Source organism: Rhea americana, unplaced genomic scaffold (assembly GCF_003343005.1).
Source record: "Rhea americana isolate MKP2758 unplaced genomic scaffold, rheAme1 scaffold_523, whole genome shotgun sequence".
Classification (NCBI taxonomy): Eukaryota; Metazoa; Chordata; class Aves; order Rheiformes; family Rheidae; genus Rhea; species Rhea americana.
In genome coordinates, this window is record NW_028186672.1 from 65,730 (window position 1) to 88,928 (window position 23,199).

Below are 23,199 nucleotides of genomic sequence, written 5' to 3' on the forward strand. Positions count from 1 at the left end.
GGGGGGCCGGCCCGGCCCGCGCACGGGGCCCTGAGTCAGGCGCGCGTGACCGCGGCGCCGGGCCAGGCCGGTGGGGCCCCGCGTCGGGGGCAACGGGCCCGGGGCCGCGACGCCTTTTTTGGGGAAGAMCGTGACTTTTTCTTTTGCAAAGGCCCCCAAGCGAGCTCCCGGAGAAACTCGGAGCTCCCAAGCGCCCGCTACCGCAGCTCCAGCCCAGGGCTGCAAGTAGTTAAGAGGGGGAGGGCGAGGAAGGGAGGGAGCCTGGGGGAGAAGCAGCACCCACGGGGGCCGCCTGGCCCAGCACCGCCAGGGCCAGGACCCCCCTGCGGCAGGGGACACGAGGGAAGCTGCCCCCCACGCGTGGGGAAGCAAAGAGACAGAAAAGAGGAGACAGCTTTGGAAAGAAAAAAAAAAAAGGAGAAAATATTTTGTTGTAAAATCTCTGCTACATATAGTTATCTGCAACCTCTGTTACAACACGGAGCGCTCGGCCCCAAGGAGGAAGTCTGGCTCCCGGCCGCAGCGGCGGTACGATAAAATAACAGCCCTCCTCCTCCCCCCGCCTCGAAAAAAATACAGTTAGCAGAAGGGGGAGCAACGGGAAGGAGCTGCTGCCCCCGGCTGCCGTCCCCCGAGTCTCCGCGGCGGCCCTGGTGACGGTGCACGGCCGGGGGGTGGCGGACGCTGGGCCCCCTCCCGCGGCGCCAGTCCTCATCCTCCAGGACGAGCCGGGGCAGCGTTTCCCGACGGGATCAGCACAGTCCGTCCTGGCCCTTTTTTCCTCCCCCCYAATCCGTGGGGGGATCCGAAATCGAGGGGTGTCAACAGCAGCGTCTCGGAGCGTCGGGCAGAGCTCCGCCGCCGGGGCTCGGCGCTGGTCCTCGGCGAGCTCCCAGGAGACTTAACACCRTGCCACTTTACGGAGCGGATCTCCTCTAAGCCGGAGGAAACTCCGCAGCCTGGCAGCCAGGGAAGCCGGTGACAGCGGCAACGCGGGGCACGAGGGATCGCCGCGGTCCAAGACGTGGTTATTGCTGGTGGCTCAGGTTCCCTGCGTTAAAAAAAAAAAAAAAAAAGGAAGAGGATGGATCCAGGGATAGCTGCAGACTCCCTCAGGGGAGGTTCCCAAGTTCCCATACGTGAATTTGGAAGCAGCGTTTGAAACTTTGGAAAAAAGCTTCAAATCTTCATTTTCTAACAAAAGCAGGAGAAAACAGGGAAAAAAAGAAAGAAAAATCAAACTGCTCCGGGTGGGTGAAAACACTGCAGCTGTCCTAGGGCAGGAGGAGAGATTCCCAGCAGACTTTCTCCAGAACAAAACTAGGTTTCCAAGGAAGATTCCTGTTCTTTTCCCCCCTTTGCAGTTGCACCAAGTTCCTTTCCAAGTCAAAACTGGGCAGCGAAYGAGTTTTCCTGCTGAAATTCAAGCAAGTCCTGCCATGGCGGGGGAATCAGACTGTTCTTCCAGCCCCTCCACACCCTGAGGAGGGCGAGATTTGCCACAAGTTTTTCCATGGAGGAAGCCAGCAGATTCAGAGTCCAGGTTTACGAAGAAATCACTCTGTTCCCCGTCTTCCCTTGCTCTCCTCCATTTTGTGATTTGGCAACAGGGTCGTYGTATGGCAGGAGGAATTTCTTCAGGGGGACTGTGAATTTTAAGAGCCGTTGGGAGCATGTCCTGAAAAACGCAATTCCTCAGCAGGCCCCCGAAGGAACCGGGGGGGCCTCTCTGTCAAGGGATCTCGGACGTCCAGCTCCGAAACGAAGGTGAGGAGGTCGACCTGGAAGTGGTAGAATTGCTTGGGAAGTGCAGGGCAGGTTTTCTTTCCCTCCCTCCTTCCCCTCAAGCTGACAAAAAGCCTGCTGAAACATTGGTCTATGGCAGCACAGAAACCATCAGCTGTAAAACTGATGCGTTGAGAACAAAGCTACATACGTAATATTTTTATGGCTCGTAACTATCCTGTCATTCACACGAACGACAGGGCCCCGAGGGAGTTTATAGGTCACACTGACAACAGAGGCCCATATTCATTGCACAGTTCACAAAGAGACGGGATCCAAAAAACAGTAACGCACCTGCACACACGGGAATCTCTAAATAAAACACYCCAGAAGGGAGATGCAGTAACAAACCCTCCAGAGATGTCAAAGCTTCCTTTAAGGGGTGATTCCCAACCGGAAAGCCTGATCACAAGGATTCTTACCCCAGCATCCTCCAGAATCGCGTCATACAGGGTTAAACACTTGGAAGAGTTTCTTCCAACACTTAAAAAGTTACAATGCTTTGTTTTGTGTTTGATACAAAAGAGTCACGGTATAGAAGACTAAAATAAAAACAGTAAAAGCCACTTTATGGATTTGGGGAGCTGCCTGTAATCCAGGCAGGAATCCCTCCTACCAACCCAGTGCGCAGAGCAAAAGCCGCTCACRAGCGGTCTGCAAACACCGGGGACTTCGGTCAGTGAGTGCAGCTGCACCCAAGTCCTGAAGCGTYCAGGCGAACAGTCCCCACTGCCAGTGCTCTACAGAGGAGGTGCCCACAGCCACAGCGTCCTCCTTCCGCGCGGGCCGTCCATCCTCCGGGCCTCTCGGGCAGAGTTTCGCCTCCAGAAGGTAGGAAGTGTTTAGAAAGTTCAGCAGTCTTTGAAAAAAAGACTTAGGTGTTTTCCTTTACACATAGGTATTATATATAGCTATATTTTTACTTTCCCTAGGGCTTATTTTATTCTGAAAAAGAAGGGAATATATTTAACTCTGGGAACTCTTCGTTGTTGTAGTTGGGTCCCTGGTCTCCCAGCATTGTCAGCATGTCCTGTGAAGGTAACAAGGATGCGGTTATTATCTGAGCTAGGGGGGTGCCTTGGAGATTTAGCTGCAGACAAGTTTGTCATACTAGGTGTTGTATACAAAGACAGTCCCTTTCCTCCTACGGGTGCACAGGGTTTGGTATCAAAGCTGTGGAGACTGGTGAATTTAAGCCATGAGCAGTGACCACAGTGACCCCCTGAAGTCTGCCGTGTCTTGTGTCTCCTTGTGTCTCCAAGGAGAAGAGCAGCGGAGGGGAAGAGCAGTCTGCACGCTCAATGTGTCTGGAGATTTTTGTTTAAACTGGAGCTAGAGGGGTTAATTCAACCACAGCTGTTTGGCAACAGCACAGGGCCAGCACTTCGCCTGAGCTCAGAGCAGGACCTCCACACCGATCCTACGCTAGACCAAGACGCAAAGCRAGGCCAGACAAGGTCTCCGTCCTCTCCTCCCCAGACACAGCTCCATCAGGTTATTCACAAGTTTGAGACCTCGCTGGCTATTACCAACTCTAAAGACAAGCTCCTGGCGTTTCAGTCTACTGCCCACACTTGGGAACTGAAGCCCACAAGGGTCCTCTCGCTCGGGAGGTTAAAAAAAGCACCGTCTTACTGAGAAGACCTCAGGCTGGCTCGGCTGCGGCTGCGGCACGTGCTGCTCCCCGGAGGCCGGGCCGTGGTGCTGTCCTTGCCACTGCGGCCACATCCCCACGCCTTCGGCCGCGCGCGTCTGGAAGGGGGCAGGGGTCTGCGCCGTCTCCGTGGCTGTTCGACAGGGAACAAGTCGGCAAACGTTTCCTAGCTCAGGCTGTGGTTTCTACAGCCCTTTAAGGGGACGGGATCTACCCCCCTGGGAAAAGCCACTAAACTATCTCACACAATAAGAATACCCATCTACAGGGTCGAACGACAAACGCAAAGAAAACCCACCGGGGTTTTGTTCCCTCCTCACTCCAACCAGCCTGCAARTTGTTTGAAACATCTGCTCTGGAACCCCACACTGAGACTGCAGATAAAGCTGAAAAGGGCAGTGCTAGCAAGCAGGGATTTAGCTGCACACACAGCACTTGGCCGTTCACAGCTTCCACAGCAACCCCTAGAGATTCAGCCTCAGAGCAAGGTGCGTGACTCCAAGCTTCCCTCTACGGGGACTCTGTCATCACCCCATCAACTTCCGCAGCACCCCAAGCCACACTCACTGAAGCCTGTGCCGCGGCCAGCAAGGTTTGGATAAGCAGGCCCGCTGGGGGAAGCTGTAGATCCAGGGGCTGCCATAGGACTGAAGGAGGACGGCGTGCTTTGGAAAGTCCCCAGACCAAACGAAGGGGGCCGAGTCTTCACTGTCTGGGATGTCACTTGCTGCAAGACAGAAGGAAAGGTGAGAGGAAGAAGAGAGAGATGCATTTATTCCGACCTTCAGACCCAGGGCGGTAATTGCTGGACTGTGCCAACTTTGCAGGTAGGTAACTTGTCTCCAAACAAGACAGCACACAGACAGGGTCATCTCCCACCCTTGCTGATCCACCCTAAACCCTCTGCAGAAGAGCTGCTCAGCGCGAGGTGCTCATCCTCGCCCGTTTGGGCAGCACCTAGCACAACAGCASCTCACATGAAGTGGGAGGAAGGAGAGAAAAGGTCCTAGAGCACTTCAAACACTCGGAGCAACAAGCATGTTCTGTCTCTGACCTGTTCCTCCTCTAGCCTCTCCACTGAGAGTATTAAAACCAGCAGCTACCACAGACCCTGTTGCAGAGGGGAGATGTCTWCCCTCAAGAGCACAGAGCAGCCGTGCTGGCGTTTCACCTCTTCATTCACTTCTCAACATGAGCGGTCAGAGGCGCTCAACACACAGCGCTCCTCCGTCACTAGCAAGCGAGACCTCGTTCCAGCAGGAGGGGTCTGTAACGCACTGGGGGCTCTGGGCCTGCACCAAGAGTTCGGACGTTGCTACCTGAGGTGTGAACGCTGGCCGCGTCCCTGGAGCCCAGCTGGTTCCGCTGACCTGGGCGGGGTTGGAGTGGCGCGAAATCTGTGCTAAGATCCGGCCCGCAGACGCGGGCTGCTGCTGGATAATGTTCACAGGAGGTACCATGCTGCTGCTCCTGGAAGAGGGGAGAGGCATTCTCAGAAGGACGCTAGGTAGCACGTCACAGGACAAGGAGGCACAAACACCATCTGTGCAGGTTACTAGGGGAGGGAAAACGAGCCCACATGTGCAGGGTAAGTTTGTTCCCGTGCCAGAACCCATCCTGCTGCCCTACTATGGGCACAACCAGCAGGAGCTGCTGGGTTTGTGGGCAAAGCTACACACCCAGCTCAGCTGCTGGGCTAGGATCCAAGCAATGATGTCGCACAGGCACAGACCATGTGRGAGCACATTTATGGACAATCACTGTCAGGCAGAGAGGGGCTGGGAACCCTCAGCGCTTGCAAAAGGAGGCATTGAGACACCACCAACTACTACAGGGCAAGATACAACTCAAAGTACTTGAAGTCTCACCTAAAGTTCTCTGCAGGTCGTGTCGGGGTGAAAGCATTTCCCTGCTGAAAGAGGGTTTGGTTGGCAGGCACTGTGCTGGCAGGAATGGCTTTGTTCTGGTCTGTGGAGAGAGGGAGGTTCAGGTTAGAGCTGAGACGGTCTCAGCATCGGGAGCAGGGACAGAACTAGTTAGCAAGAGACGTGCTCGCGTGAAGGGAGAATGTTTTGAGCCAAACCATCAAGCACGACTGTTCCTTAYCCAGACATGGACTCCAGATGGTTTTGTAAAATGCTGTTTAATTTGATTTCCCCTCCATTTTCTAATAAACTTTGCATTAAGGTCCTTTGGGGTTAGCTGTGCTCAGACTAGGAGCACAGAGAACTACTCTCTAGGGACAAACAGGAAGGATCAGACTAGGGCAGACAAGCCGACACAGAACAAGAGACATCCTATCACCCACCCTCTCCCCACACCTTTCCTGCACAATATTGTTTTCAGGGAGATTTGCTGCCACCACAACATATCAGTGTGTAGTCAGGAATCCTCCACACGGTGTCAAAAAAAAAAAAAAAAAATCACTACTATTCTGCAAGACCTGGGCTGCCACAATGCAGAAACCAGCCTCTACGCCCAGAGCTGCTCCGAGTGACTTGGGAAGAACAGAAGAGCACTTGGACTGAGACACAAGTCAAACGAACGTGGAACACTCCCTGAGTGTGTCTCACAGGCCAGTGCTCCCTACCTGTATTGATACTGCTGTAGATTTCGCTGAACCTCGGGTCCCTCTCCTGATTAAACAGGCTCTCTGCCTTCTCCAACGGCTTGCTGTGCTCTGGGCCAGCAGCAGTCACAGGCTGAACAGGAACCTGTGAGCAGGTATAAATACGAGCAGTCAGTACATCAAGTGCAAAGGAACTCAGCCATCTCCCAGCCAGTGCAGAGAACAGCTGAGGGCGTTTGAAGGCTGGGGCCCTGCACAGAGGCAGATCAGAATCGAGCACAGATCCAGCAAAACCCATGCCAGATCACTTTCCTATCCAAATTCTCACCACCCTCAAGTCAATCTTGGGTGGCCACCTTTAAATCCCCAACAAAAGGTGATTCAAGCAACGTAGGACAACAAAAGCAACGAGTGGCCAGAACCCCTGTTGATTTACCTGTGAGTGGTCGTAGGCAGATAGGCTCTCTCTTCCTGGGACCACTTCCAGCTCTGTCTGTTGYGGCGGCTGCTGCTGCTGCCTAAAATAGAAAGTGGCTGTAATAGGAGAACAGCGCCTGCTAAAATGATTGCCAGGGGAACAGATACTCTGTGGCTACACYAATGATTTATTAGCCCAGGGGAGTTCATTGCTGTGGAGGGGAAAGCTGGGGTAGGAAGGCTACTTGGCAGGAGGGCAGAACCAGCGAGAGGGGCACGGTAAAAGGAGTGGGGCACCTCCTGACCTTGAGGGCAGCTGTGCTGTGCCCATCTCCAGGGGAAGGCTGACGCTCTGCCCCAGCTGGGGCCTCTGCATTGAGTTCGACAAGGCAGGCCGAGATTCCTGGCTTGAATTCCTTAAAAAAATAAAATAAAATAAAGGCAGAGAGAGAGAGAAGAGAAAAAAAATATTTAAAAGTGACAAAGAAAAGCAAACAGTTGGCTGCTGAATGCAAGAGAATGCACCTGTCTCAAACAAGACTGGAAGCTTTTTTTTTTTGCAAAACCTGTTCAAGTGAAGGATCTTTCCAGTTTCCATGGTCTCTGAAAGGGGAACATGGCCAGTTCTGCAGCAGCCTTAAAGCACAAGAACAGCTTGAGGGGCCTAAAAACCCCTAAAGTTTCCATTTAGCTCTATGCCAGACACTCCAGAGTTGGAGCCTGCAAAGACCACCAGCAGTTTTAGGTTTTTAAGCCCAACATGGTGGTGGAATTCTTTATGCTCTTCTGTCTATAGTCAGTTAAAAAAMCATCCCCTCCTACCCCACAAGAAAGGGATGGAAATCCAGCATTTTCCTCAACAGTTGTTTTGCACGCTGCTGCTTTTGAAGGAGGACCTGATCTCATGGATGAAACCACTTAATACAGATAATCTAGCAAAGATGCACATAGATAAACTGCATCTCAAGCACAATCAGGCACAGATTGCTGCTTATCTGGTCTGAATTTGCGCAGTGCGTTCAGAAGCTGTAGTATGGATGTGGGAATGGATGTACGTGGAATGAATGAGTTCAAAGAGATAGCTCTAACACCAGGACAGGAATTTCAGTCTGCGTCAGATCTGCATCAGATCTCAGCCCTGCACTCAGACCATAGCTCTTTAGAGCCTAAGGTATTGAGTTGTCATTGCTCAAATGTTAATGCTTTCCATCAGAAAGCACCTTGCTTGTTAGGGGAAGGCAAGAAGTGCTACCTGCCCTCTAGGACCTTTCTTCATAGAAAAAAAAAAAAAAAAAAAAAGAAAATAAAATCCTGATCTTTCGCCTGCCCATTGGCACAAGCAATCGAGCCTTCTGTTTGTCTGGCTGGAGAGACTCCATTTGCTGCTCCCACCAGCCCTGCAGTTTTGGAACACATATAGGAACGTTTCTCCTTTACTTCGATTTCTGCTCTACTGTGAAGAGCCTGGAGCTCACTCATGGAAAGACAGAGCAGCTATGACCACTCCCAAAGGAAATGCAGCTGTAGAGCAATGTGCACTACCAACCCACTAGAACAGTCAAGAGAGGGAAGAGAAGAAAGCAGCAGTGAGAGCAGTCTCCCCAAAGCATCACTCAGGAGCTGGTTTCTGAGGACAAACTACAGCAGCAGAGAAAAATAAGTGTTTGCTTTCTGCCATGAACTGTGGACAATCCTGCTCACATGAAAAGCCACACTCTGGACCAGCTGCCCTCCTGGACTGTCAACAGAAGTCCAAGAGTGACATTCAGATGTGGACTTTACTATTATTAGTTCTGAATGCAAATTCAGAGACAGGTTACTGGAGCAAGTTTCCAGAGTTAATCAAAGCACTGCTGGAGCTGAACTTTGGCAGCTTGCTAAGCCAGACAACCAAGACTGCCAAAGGAATTAAATTTCTTGCACTTTACAGTCCTACAGTGCCTGCCACAGCCCAGGAAAAGAATGCTCAGGGGACTTAGTAATTTCTCCAGGGCCTACGCAAATTGATGGGAAGCTTGGTGAGGGGGAAAGACCAAAGCTCCCCCGCAATTCCGTGTTCTTGGTTACTCTGGGACAAGACCCATCTGGTTCACGTGCTATCACTGGTGGTTGGCAAGTCATTTCACTGTACATACTTGACATTGGTGTTGGTACAGATGATGTACTCAATTTCATCCGAGTAGGGGTTCTGGAAGGTAAAGGAGCTGGTTCGCATCCAGAGCCATTCCCGGTTTTTGGATCGGAATCGGAACATGACTGACAGAACCTGGCCTTTTAACTTCACCACCTAAAAAAACGTAATGCCATGAGTAGTACCTGACAAAAGAAGGCACTGAAGAGCAACTTTCTYCTGAGCACAAGCCACCCCCCGCTAGAAGCCCATGATGGCCCTTTGCCTCAAAGTCTACAAGACCATATCTTGATTTTCCCCAACTAAATGRCACTGCCACTACTCCTTTACAGGATCTCGATTCCAGAATGATATGGTAGGAGAACCTAATAGCCCCTTTTTGGCTTCCACTTTCCTTATCTCTTTGCACTGGTGAGATGTATGAAAAACCTCCAGCAAATGATGCGYTGTTGCTTCTGGTGCCAACTATTTGGACAAATGGATATGAGCAGCTACTTTTTGGAGTCATGAAAGCACATGGGCAGTCTTACCTGCCCTGCCACAAGTCCAACGCCCTCAGAAATAAGAGTAACCACAACAGGGCAAGCAAACCACATCCATTTCGAGTTCTGCGGCACTGGGCTGGGCCCTAGAGATGAACCAGTGTTTCAGCCACAGAAGCATGGCATTCAAGTAGGCACTTTGTAGCCATGTCTCTGGCCCTAAAAGCAGACTGGACTAGCAGCCAGAAGATGAATTCAAGAGTTAGACATCAGATGCTTCTGGTTTGTTTTGCATGTTTACAATTACGTGACTAGATCTGTAACTATTTGCCTTTTGGCAAAGAATAAACATCTAAGGTTTATTATTCTCTTGGTTTTCCAGTTAGTTTCATTGCTTTGCAAGCACCAGACACATTGCAATTTGAATATCACACTGCATGCCAAGAGGTAGTTAAAATGCTTTACCTGCTGAAAGCTGTCTCGCAAAAGCTGTTGGTCTTCYGGGTGGCAGAAATCTACAATGTCCTTCCCCAGAAGCTCCTAATTTTAAAGGAATTGGGAGGGAGATCGAGTCAGTTTTCGTTCAGCCAGTAGACTCCCCGTTTCACAACTGCCCCATTGRTTCCACTTTGGGCAGGCGGTTACTGCTCTCCCACAGCACTCTCCCCACTCCCAATCACCGGGACACAAAGCGAGCGCAGGAATTGGCGTGCTGTATTTTAACAGAAGCACAACAGCAGTTGACTGGTGTTTGATCTCTAACTCAAGTGAAGGCAAAAAATACCTTAATTGACATTAGACATAACCCAGAGCCACCCACCTTTCCCCATGATGAAAGCACTTAGAAAAGCAAATGAAAGAGCAACTGGTGGAAGAGAAACATCTGGCTTAGTCCCTGGCATGGTTTTATCAGATCTGTTAGACAAGCAGAACAACGATGTGCAAAGGAGGGAGGAGGGAAAAGCTTGTTCARACTAGTTCTTTCTTAGAAGGCTCCCAGTGTTTTCTCACCTGCGGCTGGTAGCCAACAGTAGCCACACAGCGGTGATCTATGAAGGTGAAAATGCCTTCAGTGTTGTGCCGAGAGATGAACTCCGTTGGCTGACAAACATTGTTCATGTCTGTGCAGTTGGGMGAGCTAGTGACCTGCAAGGCCAGACAGATGCAGTATTAGCAGATCCTGCAAGAGCTGCTTTCTCCTGGCCAACAGTTCCAGGAAGCCCTGCAGCTGGATTTGTGGCAATCGGGGAACACCTTCAGGCAGAAAGGTTAAACTCTGTGGACTTTTAGGACAAGGCAAGGTTGTACAATCAAAAAGTGCTACACACCTGGAGTCTGCCAATAGCCACAAGGCAAAACTTGCTGCCCTGGCCAGCGTCCGGGTCATCATCAGGCAATGAAACACCTGAGAGTGGAGTGCCAAAGAATTCCAGTAAGGTCAAAACAAAACAAACAAACAAAAAAAAGATTTCAGAGAAAATAAAAAGCATACAGCTCTGACTTCAGCACATCTCTCCACTCTGTTTTGTAATCCAATATTCTTTTCCAAGCAAGGACTTGGTAAATTAAATTGCCTCCCACTCCCTTTTTTTCCCCAGAAGGGAAGAAGAGCTCTATCACTTTCAGCACAAGCTGGCAAATGAGACAGTGTAGTGTTTTCATCCTCCATAGTGGACACTGCTCAAAGACAGGGATCATGCCTCTGAACCACTGAAACATCCTATCTCTTAATTAACCTTCTGAAACACAGATCTCTGATCCAGCACCTGAAAAAAAAAAATTAGTTCAATCCTAAAACGAGAAAAGATGCTAGATATATTTGGAAAGCATTTACTAGCACATCAGTGCAGAGAATGGACAACTTCAGACCATATCTTCTTAGGAAGCTGCCACGATTGAACATTTCTGCTAACCAGCGTAAGTCATTACCTGCAGGAGGCCAGGCTTTTATGTAACCCGTGCAGTGCACCACGACGTAGTGAGGTTCACCATCTTTTGCTGCACCTAAGCCATTCCTTGGGAGAGAGAAAAAGTTCCAATTCTTCTTTCTTTACCCTGAAGACATTCTGTAGAAGCTTTTAAAAACACAAATAGGAAACACCCTACCTGAACCTGCTTGACCTTACCCCAATTTAGTATAAAGCACAAAGACTTGGCATAAATTCAAGAAGTCAAAGGATACCATAGGTTGGAACCTCTCTCATTTTCAAATTAAAACAAGGACAAAGTACAGCAGGGCCCAAGAGCAACAATTTGAAGAACATTTGGTTTTAATTAACTTAAAATCCAAGTCTGGAATAAAGAAAGGATTCAAAATAAGTATTATCTTCCCCATTACAGTGGTACTACGGTTCCTCTACCAGCAGCTCCATCTAAACTCTATGTATTATGCTAGCCCACCCTGCATACTCTCTCTATAGCGTGCCCCCACCACTCTGATGACGGAGCCGTAGCTCCTTTTGCTCCTAGCAACACAGAAGGTTTGCGTGTAACCTTTGTATGATTTACCTGCAGCGATTCCGCATATAGCTGAGACGATTTACAGAGACTGGATCCACTGAACTGTTGCCACACCTGTACCAGAATTAGAAGGAAAAAGGCTTTTTATCCTTGTTTATCAAGGTCAAAACAACATGTAAGTCTTAAATRAGAGAGGAAGCACTCTGTAAACTGGGATGAAGCTTTGAACCTCCATCACACAAGTGAAAAGTACTCATTCTACAAACTTCAATAAAGGAGGTGACATATGGGGTCAAAGTAAATCATCAGTCCTACTTGAAACTGTCTTGAGAGCTACTTTACACAGGGCAAAGAAAGTCTCAAGAACTGGTTGCTCACTCTGCGTGGAAAAYTTCATTATATTATATATATTGTTTCGCTCATGTTGTATCACGAGCAAAATCAGAGCTGAAACACAAGCATAAAGGGGTCAGCTAGAAGTTCAGCTCCAGGCTCAAATAAGATTTCCCTGAGGGCTCTCTCCRTTACCTCATTCGGCAGATGAAAGACCTTCGTGAACCCATGCACATCCTCATGGACTGTTGGCCTTCCTTCTTGACAGTCCCCGTCTTTARATCTAAAATGCGACCTAAATAAAGAAGAAAAAGCAAGGTGCTGCTGCAGTTTTTCAAATCCTTTCACCAACTTAGGCATTAGGTATCATACTAGGAAACTAGTAAGCTATAAGCATCACCAGTGGTAGCTTTAGATGCATTCTTGGGGGGGGAGGGGAGGGATTGCTGCAGGAGCCTTGTTAGAAAGGCACCAGGGTTTAGTTCCTTCTACAAATGGAGGTTTTTAATCCAATCAGGTCCTTTGCAAGCTTCTGCACTGCTCATCCTCTACTCCTTTCCCAGGGTGCTTTACCTGTCAGCGCGTTCTCCGACGTGGAAAGCTGCTCCCTCAGTTTGCCCACATCATCTGGGTGTACCTGGTCGTACAAGGTGCTGCCAAACCATTCAGACTGGGGCTGGTTCAAGACAGGAGTCACGGAATCGGAGACATACACCACCCTCCCAGTCTCACAGGACACTATGAACAGAAAGCCGTCGGCTGCCTCTAGGATCAAGTGTTTGAGTTCCTGCATACAGGACAGACGGACAYGCTCTTACTCCAGTGCTAAGCAGGCAACATCCTCTAAACCAACCCTGAGGGCCTCTCTTCCCTACCCACAMTTTAATTCCCCCGTGACTGCAGTATTTCCCCTAAATCAACATCAAGCCAAGACCTGGTCAGTGAGAAAGGAGGGTTTGTAGGTGCCATCAGTGGAGGTATTGCCTGTGCCACGCAGCGACTTCATGTGAGAGACAGCCATGCGCAGAATAGTGAGCTTGTCCGGTTTACGGGCCAGGGCACTGCAGGTGGGCACCATATCTGACAGCTCTGTGATGTAGGCAGTCATCTTGTTCCTTCGCCTGCGCTCGATCTCGCTGTGATTTTCCCTGCAAAAGGCCGAGGAGGAAGAGGAGGAAGATGAAATTACCAACCAGCCGGAAGGCTCAGCATTTTCCCCAGGTCAACGCTTCCACAAGGCCAGAGCGCAAAACATAGAGATGCATCAGGATCATTAGGAGTTAGAAGGGCCACAAAAGCCTCGCATGCTGGGCGTGCACAAAGGAACGCAGGAACAAGTGCAAGGAGGAGAGGCTACAGCTGGACCTTCTTTGCTGTGGACAAGAGAGCCTTGCTTTAAATCACACTGGTTCCCTGGTGTCTCCAGTGAGCTAGGCTAAGCTACCTTAACAGAGAGAGAAGCTTCCCCATCAGTTCCACAACACTGCAGCAAGGCAAAGRGTTTCTTCCCTCACCACAGGCTCCACTCTCAAGGTTGGATTCACCTTACTTTACTGCTGAAATTTATTTTTCAGCAGCCAGGCACTATTGGCACTCTCTGGAAGTACAGACAGGCTATGAGGTCTCATCCCACCCACTGCTTACCTGAGGATGAAACAAAATCACCCCACTGCTCGCACCTATGGGTCTCTATACAATTATGCAAGGAGAGCAGGATTACAGTTATGATTTAAACACCTAAATTACAAACAGGTGAGTCYCACCTTGCTGAGATTTTATGAAGATATTTCTCTGATACACTGAAAGCCTTTCACTGCATCACAGCAGGAGGGGAAAGCTTTAGAGCAGATATACACTTGATTTCTGCACAGGTCAAGGCCAGTATGGACAGCACTGTCTGTCAAGTAAAAGCCCAGGCGGTGTGCAGAGATCTCCAGAGAGTTATTAGGACAAGCGCTGCCGATTTCCTTATCCTTAAAGATTCTTCAGAGCCTTACGTAAGTCTGCTCACAAGGCACATTTCCCATCAGCCTCTGGAGGTCAGAACATAACCTGTTTATACTTGGCTCTTTTTATCCGGCATGCACAGTTTAATTGGGTTACTAAGACAGATTTTTTCAAAACAGGACTTAAAAGCCAGGTTTCCTATACAAAAGGATGTATCAGATGCAAAGAAGCACACAATAGGAAATGAAATGAGAGATGTAAGTGTGGGAAGGAACACAGACAAGTGAACCAAACAGGAGAACTAGAAGTGGAACGTTTATCACTACCAGGTGTGTGCAGATATTAMATGACCTTGCTCCTTGCCGCAAGAAACTGATACTCAGAAAAAGTAGTGCTTCAATAATACACTCACCTTTAATTCAGCTCTCCCAAACTCACGTGCCCCAGTGGGAGAATTAAGCTACCCTCACTAGAAAGGGTAATGGGAAACCACCAGGCATTATACTTGCCTCATTGCCAAACAGTCTTTACAATAGGCTTTTGCGTGATAGCAACAACAGTCTATTCGGGACAGACGGAAAGGGTTGCTACTTCATTGGAGGATAAACTCTTGAAAAGCACTGCTGTTTACTGTATTCGCAGGCCCCACCTCTAGGGTTTCCTTATCTGCTCAAATATTTAAGCTATGCAATACTGCAGTTAGGAAAGGCCATGCTTTGGGGGTTTTCTGTTTGCTTTTATACCAGCCAGCAAGCAATAAACTGGCCAGAATTGTGACGGTCTGAGCACCCCAGACAATCTTTTTAGTCCTGTTCCTTGCTTAAGGATGAATCTAGGGCAGAACAGAAAGCTGTACTGTCCAAAGAAGTCACAGGGTAAGTCTGCAAGATGGCAAGCCACAAAACAAGCCATTCTTCACGAATAACTAACCCAGTAACGAGCTGCGGGTCACAAGCGAAAGAAACCTTGAAGGCTACTTAAGCCCTTTTTAAGTTTGCAGTTTGAAAATGGGAAAGGGCACGCTTAGCGCTGGTGTTTTTCTACTAGAGGGCTACAATCCTGACAGCACACTATCTCAACCACCTGCCACTGTGCACACCCGTTCGCGGGCTACATTTCACTGCTCGAACTAGCCGTCGGCCTGTATTAACGGTATAGTATTCAAGATGACTGCTTTGGTCATTTCAGTGTGAGCCACAGGTCCCTAAGGAATTACAAACAAGAAATTAAGAAAAGAACTTGTTTTCAAGTAAGCCTAATTTGCTATATTGGGTAGGACATTTTCCTCCCTATAAAGTTTAAGGGATCATGAAATTAAGTGGTAGAAAAACCTGAACTAATATAGGTTTTGCTTTTTTTTTTTTTTTTTTTTTTTTATAGGAGGACAGGATTCTCATGAAAAAACCTTACCAAAGCAAAAACAGGGCATTTGGCATGTTGATCAAGACAAGAGAAATTGTATTTAGCACAGGTTAGCAAAGCTACAGTCCTCAGTGAAAGCAATGCCCAAACCATGCTCTACCCTGCAGTCTTCAACAAACAAATCCCTTTGTAAGAATGTCTTTGGGGAATACTAAATGCCTTTCCCCTCCCAGTTCCGATTACACAGCAATTTCCAGAAGTCTGTTCAGTTTTAAGTCCTCTACTACAGCAGATGGGGGAAGAGGGGGTGGGGGGGGAAAGAGAAGGGATGCCTAGAGAAACATTAAGGAAAGGAAATACTCTGCTTGTCCATGCTTGAAATCTCCATTCTCCTACCTGGCAAGTCTCTCCTTATCCGCTGAACTCTGTTCATCATCAGACCTAAAAATAAAATCAGCGATCTAAGCTAAAATGGAAAAAGTTTAAAGAAATGAAAAATGGGAAGATGTACTAGGAAACCCAGCCTACAGACATGTCTGTTTTGCAGAGAAGCAATTCGATAAAACAAAGCAGTCATTAGTTTGCAACATTACACATTAAACTGACACCTATCTATGTAATTTCAAAGTATCAAGATGCTTATTAACATTGTAAAATAAGGAAGAGGTGGCTTTGTTTTACATACAGAATAATTGAGGTGCAGATTCTGTGCAAGAATAGAAGGTTAATGGCAGAACTAGGTATAGAGTCCCAGTCACATTAAGCTACTTTCTCTTTAAAGAAAAAAAAAATCTGTTTAATAGTGTTAATAGATCAAAAAAGTAGATTAAAACCCCCAAATCCACGAATAGTGTAAGATTCACAGCTAGCAGTACACATTTCCATAACACTGCTGCATAAACATCACTTAAGACACCACAGTTGAGACGGCTACACGACGAAGAACACACAGAGAGGTTACGTACATCGTCYACAAAGGCACACAGATCCCCCTATGAACCTGTACGTACTTTCAGTTTCCAGGAAAAAGGGGTTTGCAAACCTTGCTTTACAAAGGCTAATACGTTTTCCTCCTTGAGGCTTGGCTACCTTGGATAACAGATAATCCTCCAAGAGCTACAGCCAGTAAAGGTGAAGGTACCACACGTTCTCACTGAGGCAGGCATGCAATCTCCCACCATCACGCTCAAAGGCTGGACACCTAAAACATACACTGTGGATTTACAGAGTACAGGACATGTTTCAAGCATTAGTCAGCTGTGATACCCTTCCACTTCAAACGGATTTTAATACCGTCCTCATAATCTGACGCTCACTTTCACGTTCTGTTTTACTTCACACCATCCAAGGAGGRAGGAACGGACTGGAAAATGAGGGCTGCTACAAAGCTGCCAGGAGCATGAGTGATACGAGCAGTCCTAGAAAACACAGATCTGGGCAGGCCGAGTGGCACGGATGCAGAAGGGAGCAGTACCAGCATCATACGTGTGTACACACTTATTCCTACAGCTGCATTCACAGCGTCATCACACTAACATGACTGATTACTTACTGCTGTTCCCCACCTCCTGCTATTGCCCTTGAGACAGTCACGTGAGCAAGACCTAATTTCAACGCTGACGTTCACAGGTACTGCTGAGTCCCCAAATAACGGGGACAGAGGCAACTTGGAGAGTTTGAGATTCACTTGCTTTGTTTCTCTGTTTTATTTTTTTCCAGCCTACCTCATGTGCATTAACAAAAGTGATCAAAAGTACATTGCCAAAACAGGTGCACAGCAATAAGGAGAGCCTGAAGGAATCAGCTGGTGCCGAAGGGTCAGAGGAAGCCCAGATCCCACCCCAGCCATGGCACGGCAAAGGTAGCTAAGGAGATCTTTATGGAGCTGTACACCCACTGAAGTGCTGAGCCAGCACTGCAGTGCTCACCTACTGCATGTGCTTTTTCAGCATCTTGTGTTATCTCAGCACTTAAGGTGTATCAGATCCTGATAATATAGTTAAGTTCCCAGAACTCATGTCTTGCACTAGGGAACAAAGTTATTTGATGTGAGCTGGAAAACACGTTGCTAATTTGCGTGACTTCAGATCAAGTCAAAACCCCCGAATGGAGAACTKCAGCAGACAACTCCCTACTAGTCCTCTGGCAGATAAAACAGCCTGATGGTGATCGAAAGACTTTCGGTTTGCAGTTTTTCCGCCTCTGCATTGAGACTGACATAGGTGTATAGCTCTGGTTGAAACATTACAGAGAGGAGCATTTTGCACAGCCCTCGTTTCTAGACCGCTTGTTTCAGTCCAAGACGTCCATAAAATCACAAAAGGCTCCTACACACAACATCACTCCTGGCTCACCTTGCGATTTAATCCGTCCTACTGACCCTCAAGCTCCTTGATGCAACATGCTGGGTAGTCCTTACTCCAGTCTCCTCCACTACTTGTATTTTAACTCCAGTTTCAGGAAGTTCTGAAGTCAGACCCCTCCATAAGACAAGCTGCTAAATGCAGCATCTTTGCCACTCTTCTGTATTTGCTCACTTTTCCTCTTAGCAAGACATAACATGATGGGCTTTTGCATGGAGGGGACTGGAATTCAGAGCATTCAGAACATGTACAAAAACCACCCCTCAGTATGGCAAGAACATTACATAGCAGCACAAAATAAACCCAGGAAACGCTCAAATCAAATTCCAAGGGCTTCAGAAAGCTGGAGAAACATCACGAGCTCAGTCCTGGTTCTAGATGGTACAGAGCTACTCTGACAACCAGAGGTAGACGATCAGAGTTAGAAAATTGCCTAGAATGCTGCCATACACCCTGGTCCCTATAAAACCCCTCATTTAGAGAAAGCTTCTGCTCAGTTCTCCCACAACGCACACAAGCTACAAACAGGTAAGCACAACATATGCCAGGAAACCCCGTTCAAGTATCACTTGAACTAAGCATGAAACTTGCTTTTCTGCAAGTTTCTTTAGTAGAAGAAGAAAACGAGAGTCCAAGGCTGAAGGAGAAGCAGGAGACAGGAATATAATTTTTTAATACTCATATGAACCTGTCCAAACAAATGAAGGAAAGTGTCTAGATCCTTTGGTGCAAGCTGCACCTTCCTTCAAAGAGGAGAAAACTTGGCTGCTAGTTAGAAGAGTGACAACCCCTTTTCTGCATGCTGCAGGATCTCTCTTACATAAATGGGGTTTGGCACCATTGGCTTCAAAAGCTACAATACAGCAGATTCTTACCTGGCAAATCTCTCTTTGTCATTTGGCATCTGGTCATCATCACACCTAKGGAGAGAGGAAGAAAAGCTCCTAAATGGTTTACACTCGCTCCTTTTCCAAAGACGTTGGGAGAATAGTAAGGTTAACAAAACACACACAAAAAGCCTGGTGCTAAAGAGAAACTCTGCTGTGCATAGGCAGTCCAGGACCATACTCTTCATTTACGTAGTTAAAAGGTTATAGTTTAATTAGTTTAGTATCTTGATGACATTTTCCACATGACATTCATATCAAGGAGAGCCCAATCTCTCTCGGCAATTTAAGAACAGTTACACATAAAGCAATAGATTAAATTATGCTTTGAAAATACAGTTAGTCGAGATCAGTAGCCTCATCCAAAGGCTCTCAGTAGTAAATCCCACATTCAGCAGGATCGTGCTCATCTCAAAGCCATTCGACAATCATYTTTAAAAGACTGCAACATAGGGACTTCCACTAACATCAGACTGGTCTAATCCTAATCCATGCAGTGAGATTACAAATTAATTATATGAGATCTTCCAACTCTTCTGCATTCCATTTGGGTTATGAGAGGAGGAGATGTTCACAGCCTCAGGGATAGGGAGTTCCCTGTAARACAGCTTGGACCAGCCTCAGAACAAAAGAGGGTTGAGAAACACGTCTAGGGCATATTTAGTCTTTTGCGATACTGGTATTGCACACAGTAACATCACCACTGAGTTCTGCAACACCACTTCAAYCCTCCAGAGCAGGGCTCGCAGGCTTACCTCCTCTGCTGACCTCAACTTGCTGCAGGGCTGGTGCTGGGAAACTTTAGGTGCAAACTGCATCCAAAGTGCTAACGGAATCCCCTCCCCTTGGCCACAATCCCTTCTCAGGGCCCAGGAAGCCCACACGCACAGCACCTTTGCTCTGGCATCAGCCACAAAGATGGAGAAATACTGCTGACTAGGTCCAAGGGAAGAGTTTAAGGAAGTGGAGCGTTGCCTCCCTCAGAGCCCCCCTCCGCTCTGTGCTGCTGGAGAGGAAAGGCTATACAAGCAGCAAACTCCTGCTCAGAGAGGACTGCACAGCTGGACCACACAACAGGACCTTCTAGATGCAAAGTTCTCCCTCACCTGAGGAATTTACTGTTCCCTTCTCCGTCATCATCAAAATCAAGCCTGAAAAATATAAGCAAAAAAGATAAAAATTAACCAGGCAGTTTCTCTTTTACGGGCTGCTTTTCCATCTCTCCTGCAGAGATGCAGACAACTCTTGACAGGAAGATTTAAGTTATCCCAAGGGGTCACATGAAACAATCCAGAAGGTTTAAGAGGGTGCTTCCTTTAGATGTTTATCAGAAGGGGAGCCAGGAGACTGTTCAAAATAGAGATGGCCCACTTTGAGCACCCACTGCATTGTAACCTCCCGTTCCAAATGCTCTGGGTCTTATAGCAGTGATCTAACGCCCAACCAGCTGCCATGACTGCTCCTCACTGCTCAAAGGATAGATAAACAGCCTCCAGATGGAACATGTGAAATTCAAAAATTTGGATAAGTTGCATTAAAGTATTTTGTTTAAAGTATTTTGCCCCCTTTTTTTTTAAAAGGATAAAGTTCAGTCCAGTGACCTGCACAGTTAGCGCCCTTAGTTCAACAGCAGACAACGTCACCGAGTTTGCAGTAACAGGGACAGAAAACATTTTCTAACTTGAGCRTATGTGGGAGGAGAGAGAAAACGTTTTTGACTACTCTTCCTTTCAGCATGGAAAACTGCCATGTAGAAGCAGCACAGCAGCATGCGCATTTGTAAATGAAGTGCGAGGAACAAGTAGCAGACAGCGTGGGAGGAGCTGTAGGGGAGTGAGAGCATCAGCAAATGGGGGCGAGGAAGACAAATTTGAGTGACTAGGAGGGAGGAAGGGAGGGAGATTTTAGTTAGCCTGAAAATAAGAGGGAATTGCTTGTGGCAGGAATTTAAGAGAAGCCACTAAATATCCTTTTAATTTACAAAGGCATTTTTAGCAAACAAAGAAATCTACCACAAGCACCTTGCTGTTTCCCCCATTCTCTCCCAGGGAAAGAGCAGTTGCAAAAGTTTAAAGCCCAACATTCATATTCTCTGTTCCACTGCATCTCTTGCAGCAACTGGTTTGTCTCTCTGCTTCGCCGACTCTCGTTTCACTCCCAATCCTTGGTGAACAYCCCCTTTCTCCTGTGTGTTGCAATTCAACTTTTTATCCCCTTTCCTTATACATARCACAGAACTCTGGCTCTGTGGGATATGACTGGCATAAAAGATACCACTACAAAATAAAAGGGCTGAATATGCTGTACCTGTAGGAACCAAGCAACTGTTTTTCCACTTAGAAGTAGCCAGCTTTCCTCATTGTAAAGCTGACCGCTCTTCCAGAAGAGGGATGCTTTGTCAAAACACACATTTCTCTCACACTCACACAAAACGAACAAACAAAAACCCCACTAAACACACACTCACCCAGGGCGCCTCTTGTTGGCTCTCTGAACGATGGCTCCTCCAGCTTGTGTACCTGGTCCAGGATTCCCAGAGCTGACAGCTGCACCCAGGGAGGAAACATCTGATGCCATTTCTAAACAGGAGGGGGAAGAAATAATAAACAAACCAGTATTACGTCAAATCCCCCTCGAGCTCAGATGGTACAGCATTCTCAACATATAGCTCCCATTAAAAGCGACAGCATTTCAGCATCTGCAGCAGATAGGTTTTGTGCGCTGTGTGTTTCCAGTCCTTTCATCTAGTGCCTCCCCAGAGCCTGCACCAGGGGTCCATTTCAAGCTTTGAGCACATGCTGTTTTCATAAGCTCAAGAGCTTAGATCGTTAAAATAAAAGATGTRGTCTCCTTTTTTAAACAGAGGAGGAGCTTGATGTGATCACAGATAGGGGCTGAACCARCTCTCATATGCCAGTGGAACGAGTACGTAAAAGAGGAGGAGAACAGTTGCAAAATGCCTAACAACATTASGACCACTTCTAGAAGAAGGTGCATTTTCCATCACACCCAGACCAGAAGACTGGCAGTTGTAGCCCTAAATGACACCGTATCACTTTTAAGCTCCACAGGACTTTCTATCTCAAAAGATTCACTTTGAAGTCGACGTTGAAGAGCTAATGCTCACCCAACGGGCTCTGGGAGCATTTGGGAGGTCTGCTTAAACCAGCTGTAGTCTCATCCCACAACCTGAACATCTAGAACACCTTCCAGTTCAGTTTTAGTCAAAAAGATCCCGCCCACAAGCTGCAAGACCATTCCACAACGTGAGCACTGGAGGTGGGGATGACGAGGAGACTCTCTCCAGAAGCGTGCCGATCCAAATAACTACCACGGATGCACCTAGAGTCCTTCACGGGGCTGCATCTGGTCTTACTGCTAGTAACTCTGACTTTTGGGAGCATAACAAATCAGAGAAATACCATTTCCTTTTGTTCCCCAAAACTACAAGGAACAATTCAGTTCTTGTGAAAAGCACCAGGTTCTTGCTACCATTAATATCAGAAACTCCTTCCTAGTGTAAAGATTAGGGGGTGGAGATCTGCATAGAAGCAAGGGGAAGATGAGGGGAAAAGATTCAAGGCAGCAACAGAAAAACAGCCATATCAAGCCCTCTACTACCTTTTCGTTTCTTCTAAGAGGAGGAGGAGGTAGTTCACAGAGCAGAGCACAGAGGGAAGCAATCTCAAGGGACAAAGTCCACGTGGTGCCTACCTTCCCAGCAACAACATTAAGACTTCACACATCTGTGTGCCATAGGGTTTTTGTTTCTCTCCATTAAAGGTTTCAAGGGGACGGTTGCAACTCGCATCTTTTGGTGATGCTTCATGCCGCTAACAAAGTTAAGCGCTCGCTTGCAGCTAAAAAGCTTTTAAGTGGAGAAAAGTTGCACAAGCAGCGGAAAACCCAGTCAATGTTTTTTTTAAGAGAAGAAATAGATGGGTATACTTGCAAGGAGCAAGGAATCGGTGAGCCTTTAAGGATCATACCACTTAATTTTGTGGTATAACCTCTGCAAGAGGTTTCACTCACAGAGAAGATCTGAGGGGAAAAAGCCTACTCAAAGATATGACCAAATCCCCTTCCCAGGGMACGGGAAAGCAAGAAGCATCTAAAGTGGAGAATTTCAAGGCACTGCCCTCACAAGCCAAATTACAGGTCCGAGCCTGTTACACATTACGGGGTTTTTCCACAACGAAAACCAAGAGCCTCGGCCCCCTGCGTAATCGCACCCAGTGAACCACTTCCTTGGCAGTGTGGGCAGGCTGGGCTCCGAAACCGTGCCCACATTCAAGCAGTACRAATGCCCCCTTCCTTCCTCATATATTTCACCAGCAACTCCCAAAGCCAACACGAGTAGAGATTTCTCGGTTCCTCACGAGCAGGAACGCCAGGTTTAAAAGCAGCGTTTGGCACCGAGCTTTACTTCCCCAGTTCCCAAGCAGGGCTCCTTCCTCCTCCCAGTTGTTTAGGAGCGCACATAACAGGCTCTGTAAAGTTGTTTATAGCTTGCTCAGCATGACTTAAACTGAAATCATGTTGTAACATACTGCCACAAGAGCTACGTTAAACATTCCTCTACGTAAACTTATTTTAATCAGCACCAGACAGTGCTTTGAATGCAAGTTAAAAGTTTTTTTTTCCCCCATGTTTCTGAAACAAGTCATCTCTAGACTCTTTTCAGTGGCTGTGGGTTTTTGTAGTTTACTGATAACCAACTGCTAGACTGCAATCAAAAGAGTTGCTCCAGCCAGAGCATCTCCACCAGAGTCTTTGTAAATTGAGCTCTGCAGAGTGCCTTGAAGGTAG

General features: G+C 47.6%; 2 protein-coding genes across 4 annotated transcripts in view; both read right to left on the reverse strand.

The window, feature by feature from the left end:
- Nucleotides 1–1,515, reverse strand: part of CTSK (cathepsin K) — a 5,464-nt gene extending 3,949 nt beyond the window's left edge. Inside the window, exon 1 of the mRNA XM_085318154.1 lies at nt 1,480–1,515. Within this exon, the coding sequence (XP_085174280.1) occupies nt 1,480–1,515 (36 nt within the window). The remainder of the gene's footprint in view (nt 1–1,479) is intronic.
- ARNT (aryl hydrocarbon receptor nuclear translocator) lies at nt 1,061–21,211 on the reverse strand. Of its 3 annotated transcripts, none has more exons than XM_085318167.1 (21): nt 20,858–21,207; nt 19,497–19,541; nt 18,379–18,423; nt 15,537–15,581; nt 12,766–12,979; nt 12,405–12,618; nt 12,027–12,126; nt 11,547–11,612; nt 10,968–11,053; nt 10,367–10,443; nt 10,050–10,184; nt 9,504–9,578; nt 8,561–8,712; nt 6,731–6,841; nt 6,445–6,526; nt 6,030–6,153; nt 5,308–5,407; nt 4,759–4,909; nt 4,007–4,166; nt 3,421–3,572; nt 1,061–2,815 (listed from the first exon to the last, which is right to left on the reverse strand). In XM_085318167.1, exons 1-21 carry the CDS (start codon nt 20,965–20,967, stop codon nt 2,726–2,728), a joined length of 2,334 nt encoding a protein of 777 aa, XP_085174293.1. In that variant the 5' UTR covers nt 20,968–21,207; the 3' UTR covers nt 1,061–2,725. The 3 variants fall into 3 exon arrangements, with proteins under 3 accessions (XP_085174293.1, XP_085174294.1, XP_085174295.1); XM_085318169.1 differs by having other exon boundaries at nt 2,723–2,815; nt 3,413–3,572; nt 20,858–21,211; XM_085318168.1 differs by lacking the exon at nt 15,537–15,581 and having other exon boundaries at nt 20,858–21,209.
- Between the last annotated feature and the right edge of the window lie 1,988 nt (nt 21,212–23,199).